General features: G+C 42.4%; 1 protein-coding gene across 5 annotated transcripts in view; it reads right to left on the reverse strand.

Moving 5' to 3' along the window:
* The window catches only part of ENTHD1 (ENTH domain containing 1), a 106,237-nt gene that overhangs the window by 75,407 nt on the left and 10,830 nt on the right, over positions 1-20,000 (reverse strand). For 4 of the 5 annotated variants that reach the window (XM_045465901.1, XM_045465899.1, XM_045465902.1 and 1 more), the window contains one exon: positions 5,198-5,440. In XM_045465901.1, the coding sequence (XP_045321857.1) occupies positions 5,198-5,440 (243 nt within the window). The remainder of the gene's footprint in view (positions 1-5,197; positions 5,441-20,000) is intronic. The other variant, XM_045465903.1, reaches the window with a different exon arrangement.

Consider the following 20,000-nt stretch of genomic DNA (forward strand, 5'->3'; position numbering starts at 1 on the left):
TTCGAGTTTGTATTGTTTTTACAAGAATAGAGTGATTTTTCTGAAACAAAAACAAAAGAAGAAAAGTAACCAGACTGGAAGTAAATATTCTAAGATGTTAGTGGTGGTTGGTTTAGGGTGACAGAGATATAAGTTGCTGTTATTTTCTTTTTTGTACATTTGTTTTAGTTACAAAAAAAAATCGCTGTTTGACATTCATCAATGCAGATGATTTAGTAGGAACTCCCATTTGGACCATAAGCCCTGCCGTCTAGACTGTATGTGACAAGGCAACCAAGCGTGACTCCAGGTCAATTCCGTTAGTACAAAGTTCACTGTAGGAAGCAACACTAACACTGGTGTTTTTGCTTAGAAAAGCATGGCAAGTATTTTGAAGTTTTGCTTTCGGTCCAACAGGAAACATAAATGATTTTTCGGGCAATATTTCCGTGATGTAGAGGGCTATTACATTTAACATAGACCAGAGTAATCCTTCTCTGATACAAGTTCCATCGCAAAGAATAATACCACTAAAGAGCTCTTTGTGGAGGATCGGATGACCAACACAGGGAATGCTCCGCTGGTCTGGTTGTAAGCAACACCTCTGGTGACAGCTTTTTAAATTATCACCTCTAAGGAAAGGACGTAACCCTGAGGCTTACAGTTCAGAGAAGCTGAGTTATAACGGTGCATATATAGTTTTCGGTCTTGCTATCAGGCAACAATTATCGTTCAGTTCGTCTCTTCCTCCAAACAACAAAATCACCTAAACAAAGACTATCCAAGCTATCTACCACAATTAAAACTTGGGGGAAACATCTAGGAAGAGAAGAAAAAGGAGTAGAAGTAGTAATGTGTATTTAACACCTTCTCCAAAGTACCTTTTCTCCCTTGCTAATTTACCGCAAAGAAGCTCGGCACAGCTGTTTCAGCTCTAGATCCTAAAGCCTGGGAATCAGATTTCTAGCAATGCATTCAATTTCACATTTCAACGGAACTAAATAATTTGGAGACATCTTTAAATACATCCTGATGGAAATTTCCCTGTGTGATACCATCACTTGCCTCTCTAGCTTAAATGTTAGTCGTTTTCAATTTCTCTCTTTCTTCTCCAATACATCACCTACTTACCCCATTTCCTCTCTCTATTCTATCTTGAAACATTACCTTCCCTTCATTTCAATAACCCGAGAGCAGGATGCTGGATTAAAACAACTGTCTCTTACGGAGCTTCCCTTCAATTCGTATCGCCTTCATTTCTACACAAAGCAATAAGAATTATCTGCCACAAACAGCTGTTTTCAGTAATAAGAAAGCTAAGTTCTGTGACTAAGCTAAACATCCCTTCTGTTCTTCAAGGCCTACAATGGTTCCTAGTCGCATCAAATCGAAATTTCCAAATACCGCTCATTACGTCCTTTACGAACGGTGCTGAGTATTCTCAGTGATCTGTCCACATTTTTCTACATATTCAAATTTATGGTCTCGATTCCATTTAGTCTGACAACTATGTATTAACAGGATTAATTCGTTTCTTGTTTGTATTCTTTGCCACTACAGTAGGGACTATTTACTCTTCCCTGTATTTATTCTTTCCTTCTTCCTTAACCACAGCTTCTCTATCTTTCATTGGAGCCCATAGCTGTCCCGTATAAAGACTACATTTTTCAGCCTCTCTTGCACCTAGCAGTGTCCATGTGACTAAATGCTAAACAACATGTAAGCCAAAAAGGTTATGAGCAACTTCAAGAAGTGTCCTTAAAGGGAAGGAGTATTCATATTTTCCATCTCTCCTCCTTCCTACTGGCTAGAATGCAGATGTGATGGCTGGTGCTCCAGCAGCTATCTTGGATCAGGAAGTGGAAGTTCCATGCTGAGTTTGATGGAGCAGTGAGACAGAAAGAGCCCTGGGTCCCCGACATCATGAAGAGCCACAGCAGTCCTAGAATATCTAGTTGTTGGTTCTTTTTAGAAGAGAGAGAAAAAAAAAAACCCTTTTATGTTCAAGCCATTAACATTTTTGTGGCCTCTTCTACTATCACTTATGGGAATACCTAATTCTGATAGATCCACCTATCTCCAAGTCTTCATTTGCTACGTCTTCTGTCCCACTAAAAATGCCCCTCCAATTTATTTTCCTACCTCCCTCCCCCACCCACACACACCAGATTGTCAGTTTCCTTTCCTCCTTTAAAATACAGCTTCAGATTCAAATGCCTACATGGAAATGGCTAGTATTGCTAACCTTATTTAATCCAATTACTGTTTTTGAACACAAACACACACATCTACATATCCCGTATGTATATGTGTATACATGCATAGTGATGGATAAATGAAATTTTTAGATAATTTAACAGATTTTTAATAAATTTACCACATTTTTACATCCAAACATTCACTACTCACTTGAAATAGTGCTCTCACTACAAATTCATTTCAATGATGCCATCATCACTAAAACTCTTTTTGAACATTTTTTTTAAAAACAGACTGAAAGTCCTCACTCGATATAACCCCCAAGACAGCAGAAATACATTCACTTTGCTTCCCAGGCCTAGAACAGTGTCTGGAACGCAGTAAATACTCAACACATGCTTGTGATATATAAAAAAAAAAAATTAACTGTAGCAAAACTTCATTTAAAGGTAGATAGACTATTTAAAAGTAGTCAAAAGGCATTCTGAACTCAGTTTAGTGAATAAGATGGGTCAGAAAGCTATAAAATATCATTTGGGGTTAGAAAAAAAAGCAGTGACGATAATGCAATAATACTTGATTTCCTTGGATGAATCATAAAAATGGCTCAGAGTTCAGCTACTTCTGTAGCAGTTGAAAGACTCACTTCCTAAGCTTCAGTCAAATATGCCAAACTTATTCCAGTTTCAGAACTGTGTGCACCTGCTGTTCCCTTTGCCTGGAACCCCCCAGATACACGTGGATTGTTTCCTTCTTCATTTGAGTCTCTGTTTATATATATTCACCTCCTCCAAAAGGCCTTCCCTTACTCTTTGACCTAAAGAAAGTCATCTTTATCGCTCTCTGTCCCGATACTGCCTTCCTTTTCTTTATAGGACTTGTCACGAACGTAATATTTTAGATCTATTTCGTTTATGTGTGGTTAGTATCTGTCTCTGTCACCAAAATATTTGCTCCATGATGAAAGGGACTATGTTTTATTCACTGCTATAGCTCCAAATTTCCACTTGATAGCCAAATTTCAAATTTCAAATGTTCAAATTATTTGAACATTAATGTAAGTTTGTAATGAAAGAGAAAGGGGGGGTTCCTGGGTGGCTCAGTACTTTCAACATCTGACTCTTGGTTTCGGCTCAGGTCATGATCTCACGGTTCATGGGATCGAGCCCCACATTGGTCTCTGTGCTGACAGCATGGAGCCTGCTTAGAATTCTCTCTTTCCCCCTCTCTCTCTGCTCCTACCCTGATCACACACTTGCGCTCTCGCTCTCTCTCTCTCTGTCTCAAAATAAATAAATAAACTTAAAAAAAAAAAAAAAGAAAGAGAAAGGAAGTGAGAAAAGCAATGGAGGCAGGAAGACCAAGAAAGGTTACAGAAATAGCAAAAGGGGTGAAGACTCTGGGTGAGTTATAATTGGCTGTTTTATTCTGTTACTCCTTTGTCATATTAGTTTGAGTTGAAGGCTTCCATGAGAAAATTGCAGAATGGGTCTCCATCTCTCCTAGAGGCTTATTTCGAAGGAACGGCTAACCTAAAGAAAGAGATTCCACTATGTTTAAAAGCATGTGGATGGCATTTACTATCCTTTCCTGCCTTTCCACATCTCCAGGCCACACAAATACAAACCGAGTGAACATTCGAGAACTCCTGACCGAGGCGGAGAAGTACTTTCGTGATTTTTAGCAGGATTAGTCTGTGTTGGTATTATTATTCACACTTGTAATTTCCATACGTAACTGACATTTGAAACATCTGTTCATCCTGAACACCTGAAGCTCTTTCAGGATCTTGCTTAATCAAGTTACATGATAAAGCCAGGAGGCAAGCCTCTGAAAATACTTTTAATTACTCCTGCTACATCCTTCACAAAGTTTCATCCCTTTCAAAGGAAAATGCTTCGAGTCACATTTCTTGAATGCTTTTGCTTCCTCAAACTGTCCATTCCTTATACAAAACTTATCGGCAGGGTTTGTACCACAGAAGATCAAACACAATGATATTCCGTTACATTTTAGTAAATTTAGTAGAAAAGATCATTGCATCTTCCTGCTGATTTCTATCATAACATCACAAAGAAATCCCTTTTTTTAAATGTTTCTTTTATTTAAAAAAAATTTTTTTTACATTTATTTATTTTTGAGAGACAGAGAGAGACAGAGCACAAGTGGGGGAGGGGCAGAGATAGAAGGAGGCACAGAATCCAAGGCAGGCTCCAGGCTCTGAGCTGTCAGCACAGAGCCCAATGCGGGGCTCGAACTCAAGGAGTGTGAGATCATAACCTGAGCCAAAGTCAGACGCTTAACCGACTGAGCCACCCAGGTGCCCCTGTTTATTTTCTATTTTTGAGAGACAGCAAGGGAGTTGGGGAGGGGCAGAGAGAGGGGGACAGAGGATCTGAAGCGGGCTCTGTGCTGATGGTACACAGCCCGATGTGGGGCTCAAGCTTGCAAACCATGAGGTCATGACCTGAGCCAAAGTCGGACGCTTAACCAACGGAGCCACCCAAATGCCCCCAAAGAAATCTTTTTTTAAAAGTTTAGTTCATATTTAAAATTTTAGGCCAAGGAAAGGGTTATATAATACAAGGTACTGTCTCATAATAGTTTTAGAGCACTTTCAGAATTCCGAGGCACATTTAAGAAAATGTCAGTTTCTCGACCAGTAGAAGCAACCAGCACAAAATGCACAGACACCCAGACCCTGAGTCTCCCGTTTCAGTGATGATCAAAATCTTAAAGTGAATCATGATGCCAAATAAGTAAGTCACTACTTGAATACCCTTCAAGCCCCAAAATTCCATTTTATGTGAATCCCAGATAATTGCATTCAGAAAATGGTCATACCTTTTTCCACTGAGTATTACTCTTCGTCTTTGTTTCGAACAGCATGACGCCTAATACAGTAATGGTGGCACTTATATTGTATTAATACCTCAGAACTAAACCCCAACGTTTTCTATTTTTTCATTGCTCTTAAGTGATACCTACTACATTCGGGGCCAACGTTCATTATACGTACTTGTATTACGTTGCCTTGCAACCTTAAGAAGCTTACGTTTCCTCTCCAAGGCAGGGATTTCTGGTGTGTGGGCAGAGGCACATACTGCTGGGGTGTTAGCCGTACCAGGTAATCTTTTAGGAAATGTCATGGAGTGGGAGGTTCGCTGCCTCGTCCGACACGCTGCTTCCCTCTCTCTGCGCAGCAGCTCTTCATCCACCAGCAGTGTCATGACTTGCTTAGACTTTTCCCGGATATGATAACCTAAAAAACACGTTGGCTTTGCGTCGGTGAGAAAATACGCCTTAGGGCTGCGAGGACTTTTTATTCTAAAGAAAATTAGGGGGGGAAATGTAAGCAACGTAAGCAAAGTGAAAAAAAATCTGTAGCAAACGTACAAGGAAACCTAAGTCCCGTGGGAACTGTCAGTAAGTGCCCTTTTCTGATACTTTAAGAAGTGAACGAGTATATGATTAAATCATATCACCATATTGACATGAAATTCTGCACTTTATTTTTTTAATACTTATTCATTTTTGAGAGCGAGAGAGAGAGAAAGAGAGAGAGAGTGAGCTCGTGGGAGCGGGGGAGGGGCACAGAGAGAGGGACACACAGAATCCGAAGCAGGCTCCAGGCTCTGAGCTGTCAGCACAGAGCCCACGTGGCACTTGAACTCACGAGCCGTGAGATCATGACCTGAGCCGAAGTCAGACGCCCAACTGACTGAGTCACCCAGGCACCCCGCTCCCCGACATTTTGCACTTTAAATATGTTATTTCTTTTTAAAAGCAATACGTACTCTATAATCAAATTATATAGGCATAAAAGAGGAGGAATGAATTAGACCTAGATTTGCTGACCTGGATGTGTGACCATGACATATAGCTAAAGATTTAAAGTAATACGCATGGTATGATTCAAATCTGGAAAGCACAGGGGAAAATCAAGCATTATGTATGTATCCAGGAGAGGGAAGTAGAGAAATATATGGATGGCTGGATGGATGATGGATGGGCAGGCAGACAGCCAGCTGTGTACCCACAACATTGTTAACATCCGTTACGTTAAAGGGGTACAATCGGGGCGGGAGAAGAGTAGGGAGGGCAATTAGATTTTCTTTGACATAACATCCTATCAAAACAACTTGATGCCATTAATAGAGTGCCAGATGCATAGTCTAAGATCAGAATCCTAACCAAGATGCTGTCCTTAACCATCTGTGTGACTCTCGGTTAGGTCGTCTGTCTGGGCTTCAGGTTTCTATGTGAAAACCAGGAGAAGCAGATCTATTCAGTGTAACTCACAGATACAAAAGTATACCTGTTTGAATACATAGTATCATTACTACAATTCTCAACCGCCTCCCAGGAGAAAGGATCAAGGAAAATCACTTACGTTTCCACATCTTTTTTTTTTTTTTTTTTTAATTTTTTTTTTTCAACGTTTATTCATTTTTGGGACAGAGAGAGACAGAGCATGAACGGGGGAGGGGCAGAGAGAGAGGGAGACACAGAATCGGAAACAGGCTCCAGGCTCCGAGCCATCAGCCCAGAGCCCGACGCGGGGCTCGAACTCCCGGACCGCGAGATCGTGACCTGGCTGAAGTCGGACGCCTAACCGACTGCGCCACCCAGGCGCCCCCGTTTCCACATCTCGACACAAACTCATGTTACCTCCTGTCTTCCCAAGCCTTCTTCCAGAAGTAAACTGAAAAGTCCCTAAAGAGCCACTACTATGTTCATTTTGGGCTCCAAGTGTGATGAATTAAAGTGTTAACGTATCCAATTATAATTTACCAGTAGTAGGAATAATGAGAAATGGTCAACTGCATGGTGTATGCAGACGAAAGAGGTCAACATGTTCTGGGCCAGTCGTTTCATTAAGGACTGCTAAGGACAGTGTCGGAAACCTTTGCTCAAGTTGCCATCTTTTCCAAGATTGTTTTATCTACCCTTTTTAAAAAAATTTTTTTTAATGTTTATTTATTTTTGAGACAGAGAGAGACAGAGCATGAATGGGGGAAGGTCAGAGAGAGAGGGAGACACAGAATCCGAAGCAGGCTCCAGGCTCTGAGCTGTCAGCCCAGAGCCTGACGCAGGGCTCGAACCCACAGACGGCGAGATCATGACCTGAGCTGAAGTCCGCTGCTTAATCGACTGAGCCACCCAGGCGCCCCTATTTTATCTACTCTTTTTTTTTTTTTTTTCAACGTTTATTTATTTTTGGGACAGAAGGAGACAGAGCATGAACGGGGGAGGGGCAGAGAAAGAGGGAGACACAGAATCGGAAACAGGCTCCAGGCTCCGAGCCATCAGCCCAGAGCCCGACGCGGGCTCAAACTCACGGACTGCGAGATCGTGACCTGGCTGAAGTCGGACGCTTAACCGACTGCGCCACCCAGGCGCCCCTTTTATCTACTCTTAATCTCACTTCTTAGTCACTTCTTCCTTCCAAACTTCTTTTGTAACTGCTGCGAACCATATCGTTCTCAATACCCTTAATTTCCTATGATTAATTTGTAGCCCATAAACAACAAAAAAAACTCACGGTGTTTTATGCTACCACTCAGTGTCGCACGACAGAAGCCTGCTGTGACTGTCAGCCTCTGGGGACAGGCAACATGCCAGACACTACTTTCCCCTGGAAAACTGCCACAGCTTTGTTTGCAGGAAGGGGTGAAAACCTTCACAAACTCATCTCCTTCCGCTTCCCCTCTCTCCCTCTACCCTAGCGACCCCGACTGCCTTATTCTTCAGTTACACCAGGCTCTTTATCTCCTTCAAGCCCTGGGCTAGCTGTCGCTTCTGCCAGGGACTCTGCATGGATAGGTCCCCAATTCATTCAAGTCTCTACTCAAATGTCACCTCCTCATAGAAGCCTTCCTTCTTCCCACCCTCTCTAAAATAATCCCATCCCCATCACTCTCTATTCCCTTACCTGTTTTATCACCACCTGCTATTGGTATACACAGGTTTGCACACACGAACACACACACACACACACACACATGCACACACGCACACACGTTTACTTGTTTACTGTTCGTTTCCTTACCAAGAATACAAGCTCCATGAGGGCAGAGAACCTCATTCACCCGGTATCTCCAGTGGCTGGAAGAATGATTGGCACATAACAGCTACTCAATAAATAGCTACTGAGTAAATGAATCGATAAAGGAGCAAATTCCGAAAAGTCTCAATATTCTCCTTTCTACAGTGCAAATGGAACCAGAAGGATGATAGACACTGAGCGCCGACTTACAGTGTAGCTGCCTGAGAAAGTTGCTTGGCCTGAAATAGTTTTTTGCGACACCCCTAACTAGAAAAGGGCAGAGCTAGAAGTTACGGGACAGACGGGGATTATTTGACTTGGAGGCTGCGTGAACTGGCGGAACTTAAAAGCAGCTGCAAAAGTTCAAAGGTCCGAGCAGATCTGTGAGGCAGAAAGCCAGCCACGATGTCGAAGCACTTTTCCCCGAAATATCAGGGCTCCTCCCTGAGGTAGCAGTCTACGGCACTGGGAAGGTCAAGCCACAGTACTCCACTTCTCACTCAAGGCCGCCCACAGCCCTGGCTACCTGACCACACCCATCCTTGAGATGCTGGAGGGTAGAAACCCGGCTGTTCTCAAGCGTTAAAGTTGAAAAAATCCAAGAACCCAATAAACCGGCGTCAAGGGTGAATTAACTAATAACAATGGTAATAACAGGATGGCATCTCCTCACTGCTAAGCAATGTGTTTCTGAAAGGAAAGGGAGAACATAGTACTAAAACAGAATTGTACTGGAACAGAACAAACGTAGGCAGCACCTGCTCTGGGTCTGAAAGAGAGAGAGAAAAAGAAGGGGGGAGAAGTTGGGAGGGTGAGGGACAGAGACAGACAAAGGGAGGGAGAAAGCATGGAGTCTCTGAAAAGAGAAATATGAAACAGATGGATACCGAAGGATACGTCAAGATGTAAAGCTTGTTAGAAGAGGTGAAGGGTAAAGTAAAAATGAAGCTACGTTCCGTTTTAACAGGCATCTTTGGGTTATAAGCGACAGAAACTCAAATTGAACCGGCCATGGGAAAAGCAGGGGTTGTGACTGGGCCTCAGGCACAGGAGAGGCAGAGACTGGAAAAGTACCGGCACACTTTTTTCCGTCTCCCATCCTTTCTTCTCTGTGTGTAATGCCTTCATTTTCTCCTCTTGCAGACTGGCTTCCTCCACCTGAATGTGGACATAGCCACAGATAGCTCTGGATTCACGCCCCACACTGTGCCACCTGAGAGGCCTCCCTCTTCCTTCATTCAAATTGGAAAAATCCAGGAGAATGACGCTGTTCGGCCCAGCCTGAAAGTCACATGCCCGTTACCTTGGCCAGAGGGTGGGATGCTACCACTGGCAACCCCCCATCAGAAAGGCATGGTGGAATGAGGGGAGAGTCAACAGGACAGAAGAATGAACGAACAGAAAGCCAACTTGCGGAGGCTTCCCAAACTCGAGGCCGAGGCCAAGGACATACAAATCACTAGAGCGACTAAGGGACAGACCGATATCCAAGGATATTCACTTATTCACTTATGCAGTATTTAATCATTTCTTGAACATTTCAGTTTCAGGAATTGTCTAGAAGCACAAGTGAGGACAAAAGAGACGAGATCCCCACACGAGATACTTTCAGATAAAAATAAAAGCTCTAAAGGAAATAAAGAACAGTGAGGTGCTGAACATCAAGCCGTGGTGAAGGGAAGGAAAGTCGTACTGAGGACATAACGTATCCTCTGAGCCTTGAACAGCAAGGGAAAGCTAGCTGTGCGGACATTCAGGCAGAGGGAACCGCTCTGATTTCCCTTCTTCAGGAAGCCTTCTACTGAGAGAGAGCAAGTCCCTCCAGGCTCACCCTACACACACGTGGTCGAGCCGGGTTTCCACGCGACTCTCATGGCATCTACCCTTGTCTCTTACAGCACTTGCACGGTTTGCAATTGCCTATTTACTTGCTGAATGTCTTGTTCCTCCACTACAGCAGAACGTCCATGAAGGCCAGAGCTATACCTGTTTGTTAAGATACTTCAGAAGTGTCTGCGAAATAAGTGAGTGAACGTGCTGAGGAAACATCTTCCAGATGCTGGGGAGGAGTCTCTGTAAATTCACAAAGGAACATCACGTAAAGGGATTTGGAAATGTGGTAAATTCAAAGACGCCGGGCAAAGAGATGCGCCAGGCTTCTAGAAGAACATGCACTAGGCTTGGAACAGTGGTCATAAAACATCTTAACGCCCCTCCCTCCATACCTGACCCACTAACCAATCAAAATTTACTCTTCCTCCTCCACTCCTTTCTCAGTCAAGTTGATCTCCATTCTAAGCCTGAAATATGAACATTCACCTCCCCAGATGCAGTAACCCGTGTCCACTGATGGTACCCACTAAATCTTTCCCCCCCTCGCTGTGTCCCTCAGTTCAGGCTCTGCTCATTTCCTGCCCGCGGTGTTTCGAATTATTGACTTATCTGGAGTCTCCCTCACCAGCTGTGCTCCCCAGTGTCTCCAGGGGCGAGGGGGTGTGGGGTCGGGAGAAGCACCCCCAACAGTGTATCTGATCAAGGTATTTTCCAGTTAAAAAAAAGACCCTCGGTCAAGTTGGCACAGTAAAGTCAAGCTTCAAAGTACCCCTCTGCTCCGCAACAAATACACAGCGCTAATAGACACTGCCAGGCTCCAAAACAAGATAGAAACCTCCACAAACCAGAAACGGAAGAGAAATGGAAGGATGGTCAGCACGGCTGAGGCCTCAGGGCTGTGGGGCTCTTGATCTGGCAGCCAGGAGTTTAGCTCCTCATGTGTTAGGGGACCAGAGCCGGCCTTACTCCCTCTTTGATGTTAGGAGGTATCCGTGTTTGTGAGAAAAGGCTGGGAAGAAAAGAAATAGTAGGGACAAAACCAGCGGCTAATTGTTTCCTGGGCTGTCACTTATTTGTAGCTGTGGGTCTAGAAGCTAGAAGACACGTGTGCAGCCTCAAGACTGGGAACTAAACCGAGTCACCGCCACCTGCATCTAAGACATCCGGTTCTGTCACAGGGCACGAGCCCTGAGCTACCTTTACAAGGGCTGCACTGGGGCTCTGAGGGAGCTGGGGGGAAAGAGCCGGAAAAAGCAACATAAAGGGGTAAACAGGAATGGTGGGGGAACAGCCTCTTGGTCAAAATAAGGCAGAAAACTAAAATTCCAAAATAGATTTTTTTTTAAATTTTTTTTTTTAACGTTTATTTATTTTTGAGACAGAGAGAGACAAAGCATGAATGGGGGAGGGTCAGAGAGAGGGAGACACAGAATCTGAAACAGGCTCCAGGCTCTGAGCTGTCAGCACAGAGCCTGACGAGGGGCTCGAACTCACGGACCGCAAGATCATGACCTGGGCCGAAGTCGGCCGCTTAACCGACTGAGCCACCCAGGCGCCCCTAGATTTTTTTTTTTTAATGAAAGATGGCTGATAAAAGCAGCAATCAAAACGTAAATTCACAGGGTGTCTGGGTGGCTCAGTCGGTTAAGCGTCTGACATTTGATTTCGGTTCAGCCCCGTGTTGGGTGGCGCTCGGAACCTGCTTGGGATTCCCTCTCTCTCCCCCCTCTCTGCCCCTCCCCTGCTCGTACTCGTGCCTTCTCTCTCACCCCCTCCCCTCCCAACATAAACTTAAAATAAACTTAAAAACAAACAAACACATGCATTCACTCCAAATGAAATCAACATTCTACAGGATTCTATAAGATCTTCTATAAATCAATATTCTATATTGTCAGATGATTTTAAAATCCTAAACCAAGATTTTTTAAATAAATACAATTAAGAGAGATTATTACAGGAGTCATATCCGCAACAAGGACTACGCGAAAACCACGAAGGACAGATTGCAAGGTCCTGGTATTTACCTAGAAGAAGTTCCAAAAGAAGAAACTTAAGGTCATCACAAAAAAGCGATATTCAGAGCAAAAAGAGCTAGGAATTTTACAGAAAAGATGTGAATCCTCACATCAAAAATGATCTCCAAAGACCAAGCGGGATAAAAAAAAAAAGAAAAAAAAAAAAAAAGAACAAACCTATATGGAGAGACACTGGAGAAAAACAGAAGATCGTCTAGGATAATGAGAAACTCTCCAAAGCTACCAGGCCCTTCTTCAGACCTACAACAGCCCGCTGGCCAGTCAGCACTCATTCGGCACCTGCATCAAACCAAGTGAAGAAACAGAGACACCAATAAGGTCATCTCAGTCCTCCAAACCCCACAGCCCAGTGAAGGCGGACACCCAGATGGCTCTTACAGCAGTGTGTTCAGCAGACGTGTGGACGAGGTACAGTGCATTGGCAGAAACCGCGGCAACGGCACCCAAAAGCCCTTCCTGATGGTTGTACTGAGCATTATTTGGACATGAATATACACTGCGGGAAACAAAAGTAATTAAAGTCAAAATATGCCAAGGACTAATAGTATTAGCTAACACTAACTGACGATTTACTATGTGCCTGACTTTCAGACATTATCTCACATCCATCCGCACGAAGCCCATTTTCCAGGTGAGACAAGTAAGTTTACGGGGAGTAAAAAAACTCTCCAAAAGTCATAGACTTAAATAATAAGCTGGAAGGTAGAGACTGGCTCCATAAAAATAACAAAATGCAGACTTGTATTTCCTTGACTGAATTCAGTGCACAAATGTAAGCTTTTTTATTTGATGACAAGATTGAGAAGAGAAGGATTGTATTGACATAGCACCGAAGTGCTAACCTGGTTACTCTCCCTTGTTTGTCTGCCCTGCTCTGCTGTCCGTGTGCATACAGGAAGCAAGGAAGAACGTGGGAAGACTGGCCGGACAGGTATATTTAAGTTTAAATAGATTCACGGTTTGCTTCTCGCCGTGGTGATTACTAACACCTACATTTGTTGAAAAGGAGCGAAGGGTGACCCAAAATACTCAACTGTTTTAGGTATAAAGACTTTGTTTAAACTCACAGTAATATAACTTAAAAAAAATTTTTTTTTAATATTTATTTTTGAGAGAGAGACAGAGCATAAGCCAGGGAGGGGCAGAGAGAGAGAGAGGGAGACACAGAATCCGAAGCAGGCTCCAGGCTCTGAGCTGTCAGCACAGATCCCGATGCGGGGCTCGAACCTGCAGACTGGGAGATCATGACCTGAGCTAAAGTCGGACACCTAACCGACTGAGCCACCCAGGAGCCCCATCATAGTAATATAACTTTTAACTGTAACTTTTAACAATAGCAGAACAGGCTTATGATGACCTAAAGCCTGCATGTTTGTTACAAGAAATTCATGACTTCATCAAAACTACAAAAATGTTGGTTATAGGAAATCACATTTGGTCAGTGGCCTTGTGTTCATGAACCCACCTCTCTGTAAATGAGCACAACTCCGCTGCATTAGCTAATCAACCCACCACCATCTATCAGGTGGGTTCGATGGTTAGAGAATTTGGACTCCCGTTGTCTGACCGTTGTAGAGAGAAAATCAAGTCTGATGAATTTGTAAGGTACATCACGCACCCCCCGTGCCGCGTGCTTAGCCACTACACCACACTGCCTGGGATTTGCCCGTCTCATGCCCCCACGTTCCTTCCCTCCTGTACAAGAATAGCCTCAGATTGGACTCTGCTTTTGGAGCCTTGACATAGCTGACCAACATCTAAATCAATTCTTCCACGTTTTTAGATATTTTCTTTCTCTTGAACTCACTCTTTCCAGAGATCTTGCCTCTATTTAATTTATCACAGTCACTTTGAAAGGGAAATCCCAATCATTCCTTTTTTCTCCTACTTGCCCATGTTCTGTCTTTCTCTAAACCCCTTCCGGGCCCAACTACGCGTTTTCTCCTTTCTCCTTTCTTCTCGGAGAACCTGAACTCAAAAAACAACCTCCTCAAAAACAACTGATTTTAATAACTTATAAACTAATATAAATATAAATAAATGTATTACAGGGGCGCCTGGGTGGCTCAGTCAGTTAAGCATCTGACTTCGGCTCAGGTCATGATCTCGCGGTCGGTGAGTTCGAGCTCCGCGTCGGGCTCTGTGCTGACAGCTCGGAGCCTGGAGCCTGCTTCGGATTCTGCGTCTCCCTCTCTCTCTGCCCCTCCCCTGCCCATGCTCCGTCTCTTTCTGTCTCAAAAATAAATAAAAACATTTAAAAAAAAGTTTAAAATAAATGTATTACATCTTCCAGAGAGTTTGCTTTTTACATTTTAGTCTGTATCTCTTAACTCTGGCGTACAAGCCTTATTAGTTCCTAATGTCACCCCAAGACATTTAATTTTCATGAGCAAATGGGTAGCTGATTGGGAAGGGCCAGTCCTTGAGGCCGGAACAAAATCAGCCCTGGATATAAATGTGAAGGGTCTAATTTCCCAAGTTGGATGACTGATAATGACAGTAGAAAACAAAAAAGGCAGTAACGTCACCAACGCATGCTACTTCTAATAAAACTGCTTAACACAACTTTTTAACAATACTGAAAAGCCGTCTTTTTAAAATGTGCCTTTCAAAAGAAATCTAGCTCGAATTTAAATATATGAGTGTGTGTGTATATACAATGACCCATTTAAATGAAATCAACTGCAATTTCAGGACTTAACTAATTGAGAATAACGTAGTACATAAACTTTAATGCACACGTTTCTGAGAATCTCTTTCGGTTTTATAAAAGGAATACCATAATTTCTGTAAATAAATAATTTGATGGTGTGAAACATTCAATTGGGTATTTTTCAGACCCTTTTAATTAAGTTCACTCTAGTAGTTCAGTGAAACTCTGTTAGGATATTTTTTAAAACTCAATTAGGAGAGGCTGCCTAGCATAATAATAGAATAGGACCAAAGAGTATTAGAGTATTAATCATGTTCAGTCATTAATGAAATGTGCAACCTTACCTAAAGAACAATCTGAGCGTCAGCACCTCATCTGTGTCAGAGAGATAATACACATCCTTCATTCCTCATACAACATAAGGTGTTGTCAGATCACATGATATAACATACATGAAAATGCTCTACGGGCGTCTGGGTGGCTCAGTCGGTTAAGCGTCCAACTTCAGCTCAGGTCATAATCTAATGGTTCATGGTTTCAAGCCCCGTGTCGGGCTCTGTGCTGACAGCTCGGAGCCTGAAGCCTGCTTGGGATTCTGTGTCTCCCTCTCTCTCTCTCTCTCTCTCTCTCAAAAATAAACATTAAAAAAAATGAAGACGACTTTCGTTAACTATACACCTGCCCTATGACCCAGAAATTCCACTCTTAAGTGTATGCCCAAGAGAGCTGAATATGTATGTCCACACAAAGCCTTACATAAGGATGTTCGTAACAGCTTTACTCATAATAGCTAAGGACTATATACACACCAAATGCTCATCAACAGAAGATAGGTAAACAAACTGTGGTATATAAGTTATATCTCAATAAAGCACTGTTTGCGTTAAAAATCTATTTTTAAAAGGAATTTATAGTGAATAAATGGGAATTTTGTTGTTAAAGGAATCGACTTTGACACTTATATTTTTTATATTCCTAAAAGAAAGTCAGTTGCTATAAACCCGCTAAAGGTATAAAAGTACTAGGATATTAATCATCCATTCATCTAGTATCTATTGAGTGATCCCACCCCCAGGCATGTACTAAGGGCTAGGGACAATGCTCTTGCCCTTTAGAAATTCACAGTTTTGCAAGAGATACAGGCATGTATATAAATGTGCTCTGACAGAGGCATGACGGAGGTATAGAGGCGTTGTGCACGTAACGGAGACAATGTTCTACTCTACCTGAGAACATCAAGGAGATTCAGGACTATCAGCTGGAGACCCTGAATCTCCTGCAGGAACATGGCCCCCTTCCCGATGAGTTTGAGCCTACCTTGCAATGGGCCCTAAATCTAAGAGAAAAGAAACTGGCCCGATCACGCCAACTGTGTCTAGCTAGTTGCCCGAGACCATAAAATTAGATTTGCGTGAAGGATTTTTTTTAAGCCGTGATTGCCACCAGACTATAAGGTATACATTTCTTGTACCATCTTTGACCTAAAACAACTTAAACAGATGCAAAAAAAGGATAAACTTTTCAGTTCCTGTCCCAGATTAATGAGCAGAACTAGTTTAGGTCTCAGGTCCTTCCTGTGTGTCCCACCTTGCCACGCGTAACTAGTTAAATGCGCGATCAAGTCTGGAGACACGACACAGGTCGACAGGGTGGAGTAGAACGTCACTCATTCAGTCCATCAGTCATTCAACAATGTATTGTAGTAGGTAAGACCGTGGATTCTGGAGCCAAAACATCGAGCTTATAATCTTGGCTCTGCCACTAACTAGCTGTGTGAACTGGCTACTCAACCTTTTTCTACCTTACTTTCCGCCTCAGTAAAATGGGGCCAATACCGCAACTGTCTCAAAGGGTTATTATGAAGATTAAATGAGTTAACATATATGAAGTCGTTAGAAGAGTCTTTGTCACATAGTTAAATGTCATAAACTTGTTTGCTAATATAGGGGGTCCAAAAAGTTAGGGAATACAGAAGAAAACTTATTTTTACATAGTATGCTAATTACATTTTACGTTAATACATTCACTGTTTTTCTATACATTCTAGACACTGTTTCAGGTAAAGTACCTCTAAATTTAAAGCAATGTGTCCAATTGTCAACCAAAAAAAAAAAAAAAGAACTACAATAAATACAAGACAGAGTGTCCCCCAAAGTCTGGAAACACAGTGAAAATCATGTATTTATTATAAAATTTTTCAGATTAACAATTAGACTCATTGCTTTAAGTTTTCTTCATCTGAAAAACTGTCTGGAGGTTGAAGAGAAACACTGGGAAAGTCATTTGAAATGTTAACAAACTATTTGAAAACAAGTTTCTCCTGCTCCCCACGTTTTCTGAGTTGTTTTCTCAATTTTTCCCCCTTGTAGCCAACGGGAATACTTTCCAAGACCCCCAGTGGGTGCCTGAAACTGCAGATACTATCAAACCCTACCTGTGTTTTCTTCTACACACACATACCTATGGTGAAGCTTAATTTATAAATTAGACACAGTAAGAGAGTAACAACAATAACTAATAATAAAATAGACCAATTATAAGAATATACCATATTCTTATACCATAACGGAAGTTATTACATGAATGTGGTCTCTCTCTCTCAAACTATCTTATTGTACTCCACTCACTTTTCTCCATGTGATGATGTGAGATAAAACACCTACGTGATGAGATGAAGTGAAGCGAATGATGGAGACACTGTGTCATAGCACTAGGCTACTACCTGCCTTCTGAACCACGTATCAGAAGGAGGCTCATCTGCTTCCGGACGATAGTTGACTACGGGTAACTGAAACTGTGAAAACTGAAACCACAGATAAAGCGGGGACTACTGTAGGGACGCCTGGGTGGCTCAGTTGGTTAAGCACCCAACTCTTGATTTCAGCTCAGGTCACGATCTCGCAGTTCGTGAGCTCGAGCCCCGCATCGGGCTCTCTCTGCTGTCGGCGCAGAGCCTGCTTCAGATGCTCTGCCCCCCTCTCTCTGCCCCTCCCATGTGTGCTGCCCCTCTCTCAAAAATAAATAAACATTAAGAAATGGGGGGGGGACTACTGTAACACTATTATGAAGTACTGAGCATGAGCTGTGTGATAGCTGCTGTTGTAATGTTGGAAATAGAGCATGGGCAAAGCAGACATAAAACATTCCTGCTCTCAGGGCACCTGGGGGGCTCCGTTTGGTTAAGCATCTGACTCTTGATTTCAGCTCAGGTCATGATCTCACAGTTAGTGAGTTCGAGCCCCACACTGGGCTCTGTGCTGACAGCATGGAGCCTGCTTAGGATTCTGTCTCCCTCTCCCTCTCTCTGCCTCTCCTCCCCTTGCTATCTCTCTCTCTCTCAAAAATAAAATAAATTTTAAAAAATTAAAAAAAAAAATTCCTGCCCTCATAAAACGTATGTTTTAGTAGGAAGAAATAGACAATAAATAATAAAATAAAACATGCCCTATGTCAGATAAGAAAAGCTATGAAGAAAACTAAAACAGAAGGTAGCTAGGGCCTATCAGTGCAATTGTGGGATGGGGCTGATTTTTCATAAATAGGGTAGATAAGAGGCCTCACTAAAAAGATGACTTTCTCGGGGCGCCTGGGTGGCGCAGTCGGTTAAGCGTCCGACTTCAGCCAGGTCACGATCTCGCGGTCCGTGAATTCGAGCCCCGCGTCGGGCTCTGGGCTGATGGCTCAGAGCCTGGAGCCTGTTTCCGATTCTGTGTCTCCCTCTCTCTCTGTCCCTCCCCCGTTCATGCTCTGTCTCTCTCTGTCCCAAAAATAAATAAACGTTGAAAAAAAAAAAATTAAAAAAAAAAAAAGATGACTTTCTCAGCGGAGATCTGAAGTATGTGAGAAAACAATGCAGGTATCTGGGGATGAACACTCAGGCAAAGGGAACGGCAAGTGTAAAAGCCAATCATGGAAACCCCCCCAAAAGTCTTTTTCTATAATTTCTCCTATTTTTATCTTTTTTTCTTTGCCTCTTCTTGACAGCCTGTATCTCAGGTAGGATCCAGCTACAGATCACTTGGATCACTACAATTTCTCTTCCGTTAATTTCTCAATACAAACTTCACTCTCTGCTTTTCTTTTCTGATACAATAAAATCATTCTTATTCAGTAGTTTTTCAGGGATCATATTTCCTATCTCAAGTCTTTTGCTTTTTTTATGACTTCCATTCAATAAAAATTTACTGAGGTCTAGTACGTGCCAAGGCCTGCTGGTAAAAAGATGATTATCACATGACATGTACCTTCAGAATCTAGTTAAGGATAAGTATACACACACACGCACATATATAAAGTGGATAAAATATACTGTAAAAAACACCTCACTGATATTATGAATAAAACGCCACAGCAATTAATTCTTCCCAGTAAGGAAAAGAAGACCTAGTCGGAGATATAGAGGAAAAGCCTCCTGAGCTAGGATCTGATGACTAAGTAGGAACTCAACAAACAGACAGCAGGAAACAACTAGTACAGGGAAGAAGAAACATCTTAAGTATCAGCACAGAGATGTGAAAGCAAATAATACATTAGGAATGCTTGGATGCAATGTGTTAGCTTAGAAGACTAAGGAAATAAGAGTAGAAATGTCGATTGGGAACATGCTAAGAGGCCTGACTTTATCCCAAGAGCCAGTGGCTCCCAAATTATTTTGACCACACACCCTATCAGTCACAAAATTTTATGCATATATCTATATCTATATCTGTATCTATATCTATACCTATCTATGTGTATATATATATATATATATATATATATATATATGCTTGTTTGCTTATGTATAAATTATGCCAAGAACTACTATTCTTTTTTTTTTAATTTTTTTTTAAACGTTTATTTATTTTTGAGACAGAGAGAGACAGAGCATGAACGGGGGAGGGGCAGAGAGAGAGAGGGAGACACAGAATCGGAAGCAGGCTCCAGGCTCTGAGACATCAGCCCAGAGCCCGACGCGGGGCTCGAACTCACAGACTGTGAGATCATGACCTGAGCTGAAGTCGGACGCTTAACTGACTGAGCCACCCAGGAGCCCCAAGAACTACTATTCTAATATATTACACTCATTAGGAAACAAATACAAAAAGAGAAATGTGTAAAATATAAAGATGAAATAGCTAATATTTTCCCCCAACAGAATTATTTTTCACTAATTAATATCTATTAACTTAAAGAATACTGTGTGCCAATGTTACCAATCAATAACCACTGTCACTTCCATAACCAACAAATGAATATACGATGCTTC

The sequence above is a fragment of the Leopardus geoffroyi genome, chromosome B4 (genome assembly GCF_018350155.1).
Source record: "Leopardus geoffroyi isolate Oge1 chromosome B4, O.geoffroyi_Oge1_pat1.0, whole genome shotgun sequence".
Lineage (NCBI taxonomy): Eukaryota > Metazoa > Chordata > Mammalia > Carnivora > Felidae > Leopardus > Leopardus geoffroyi.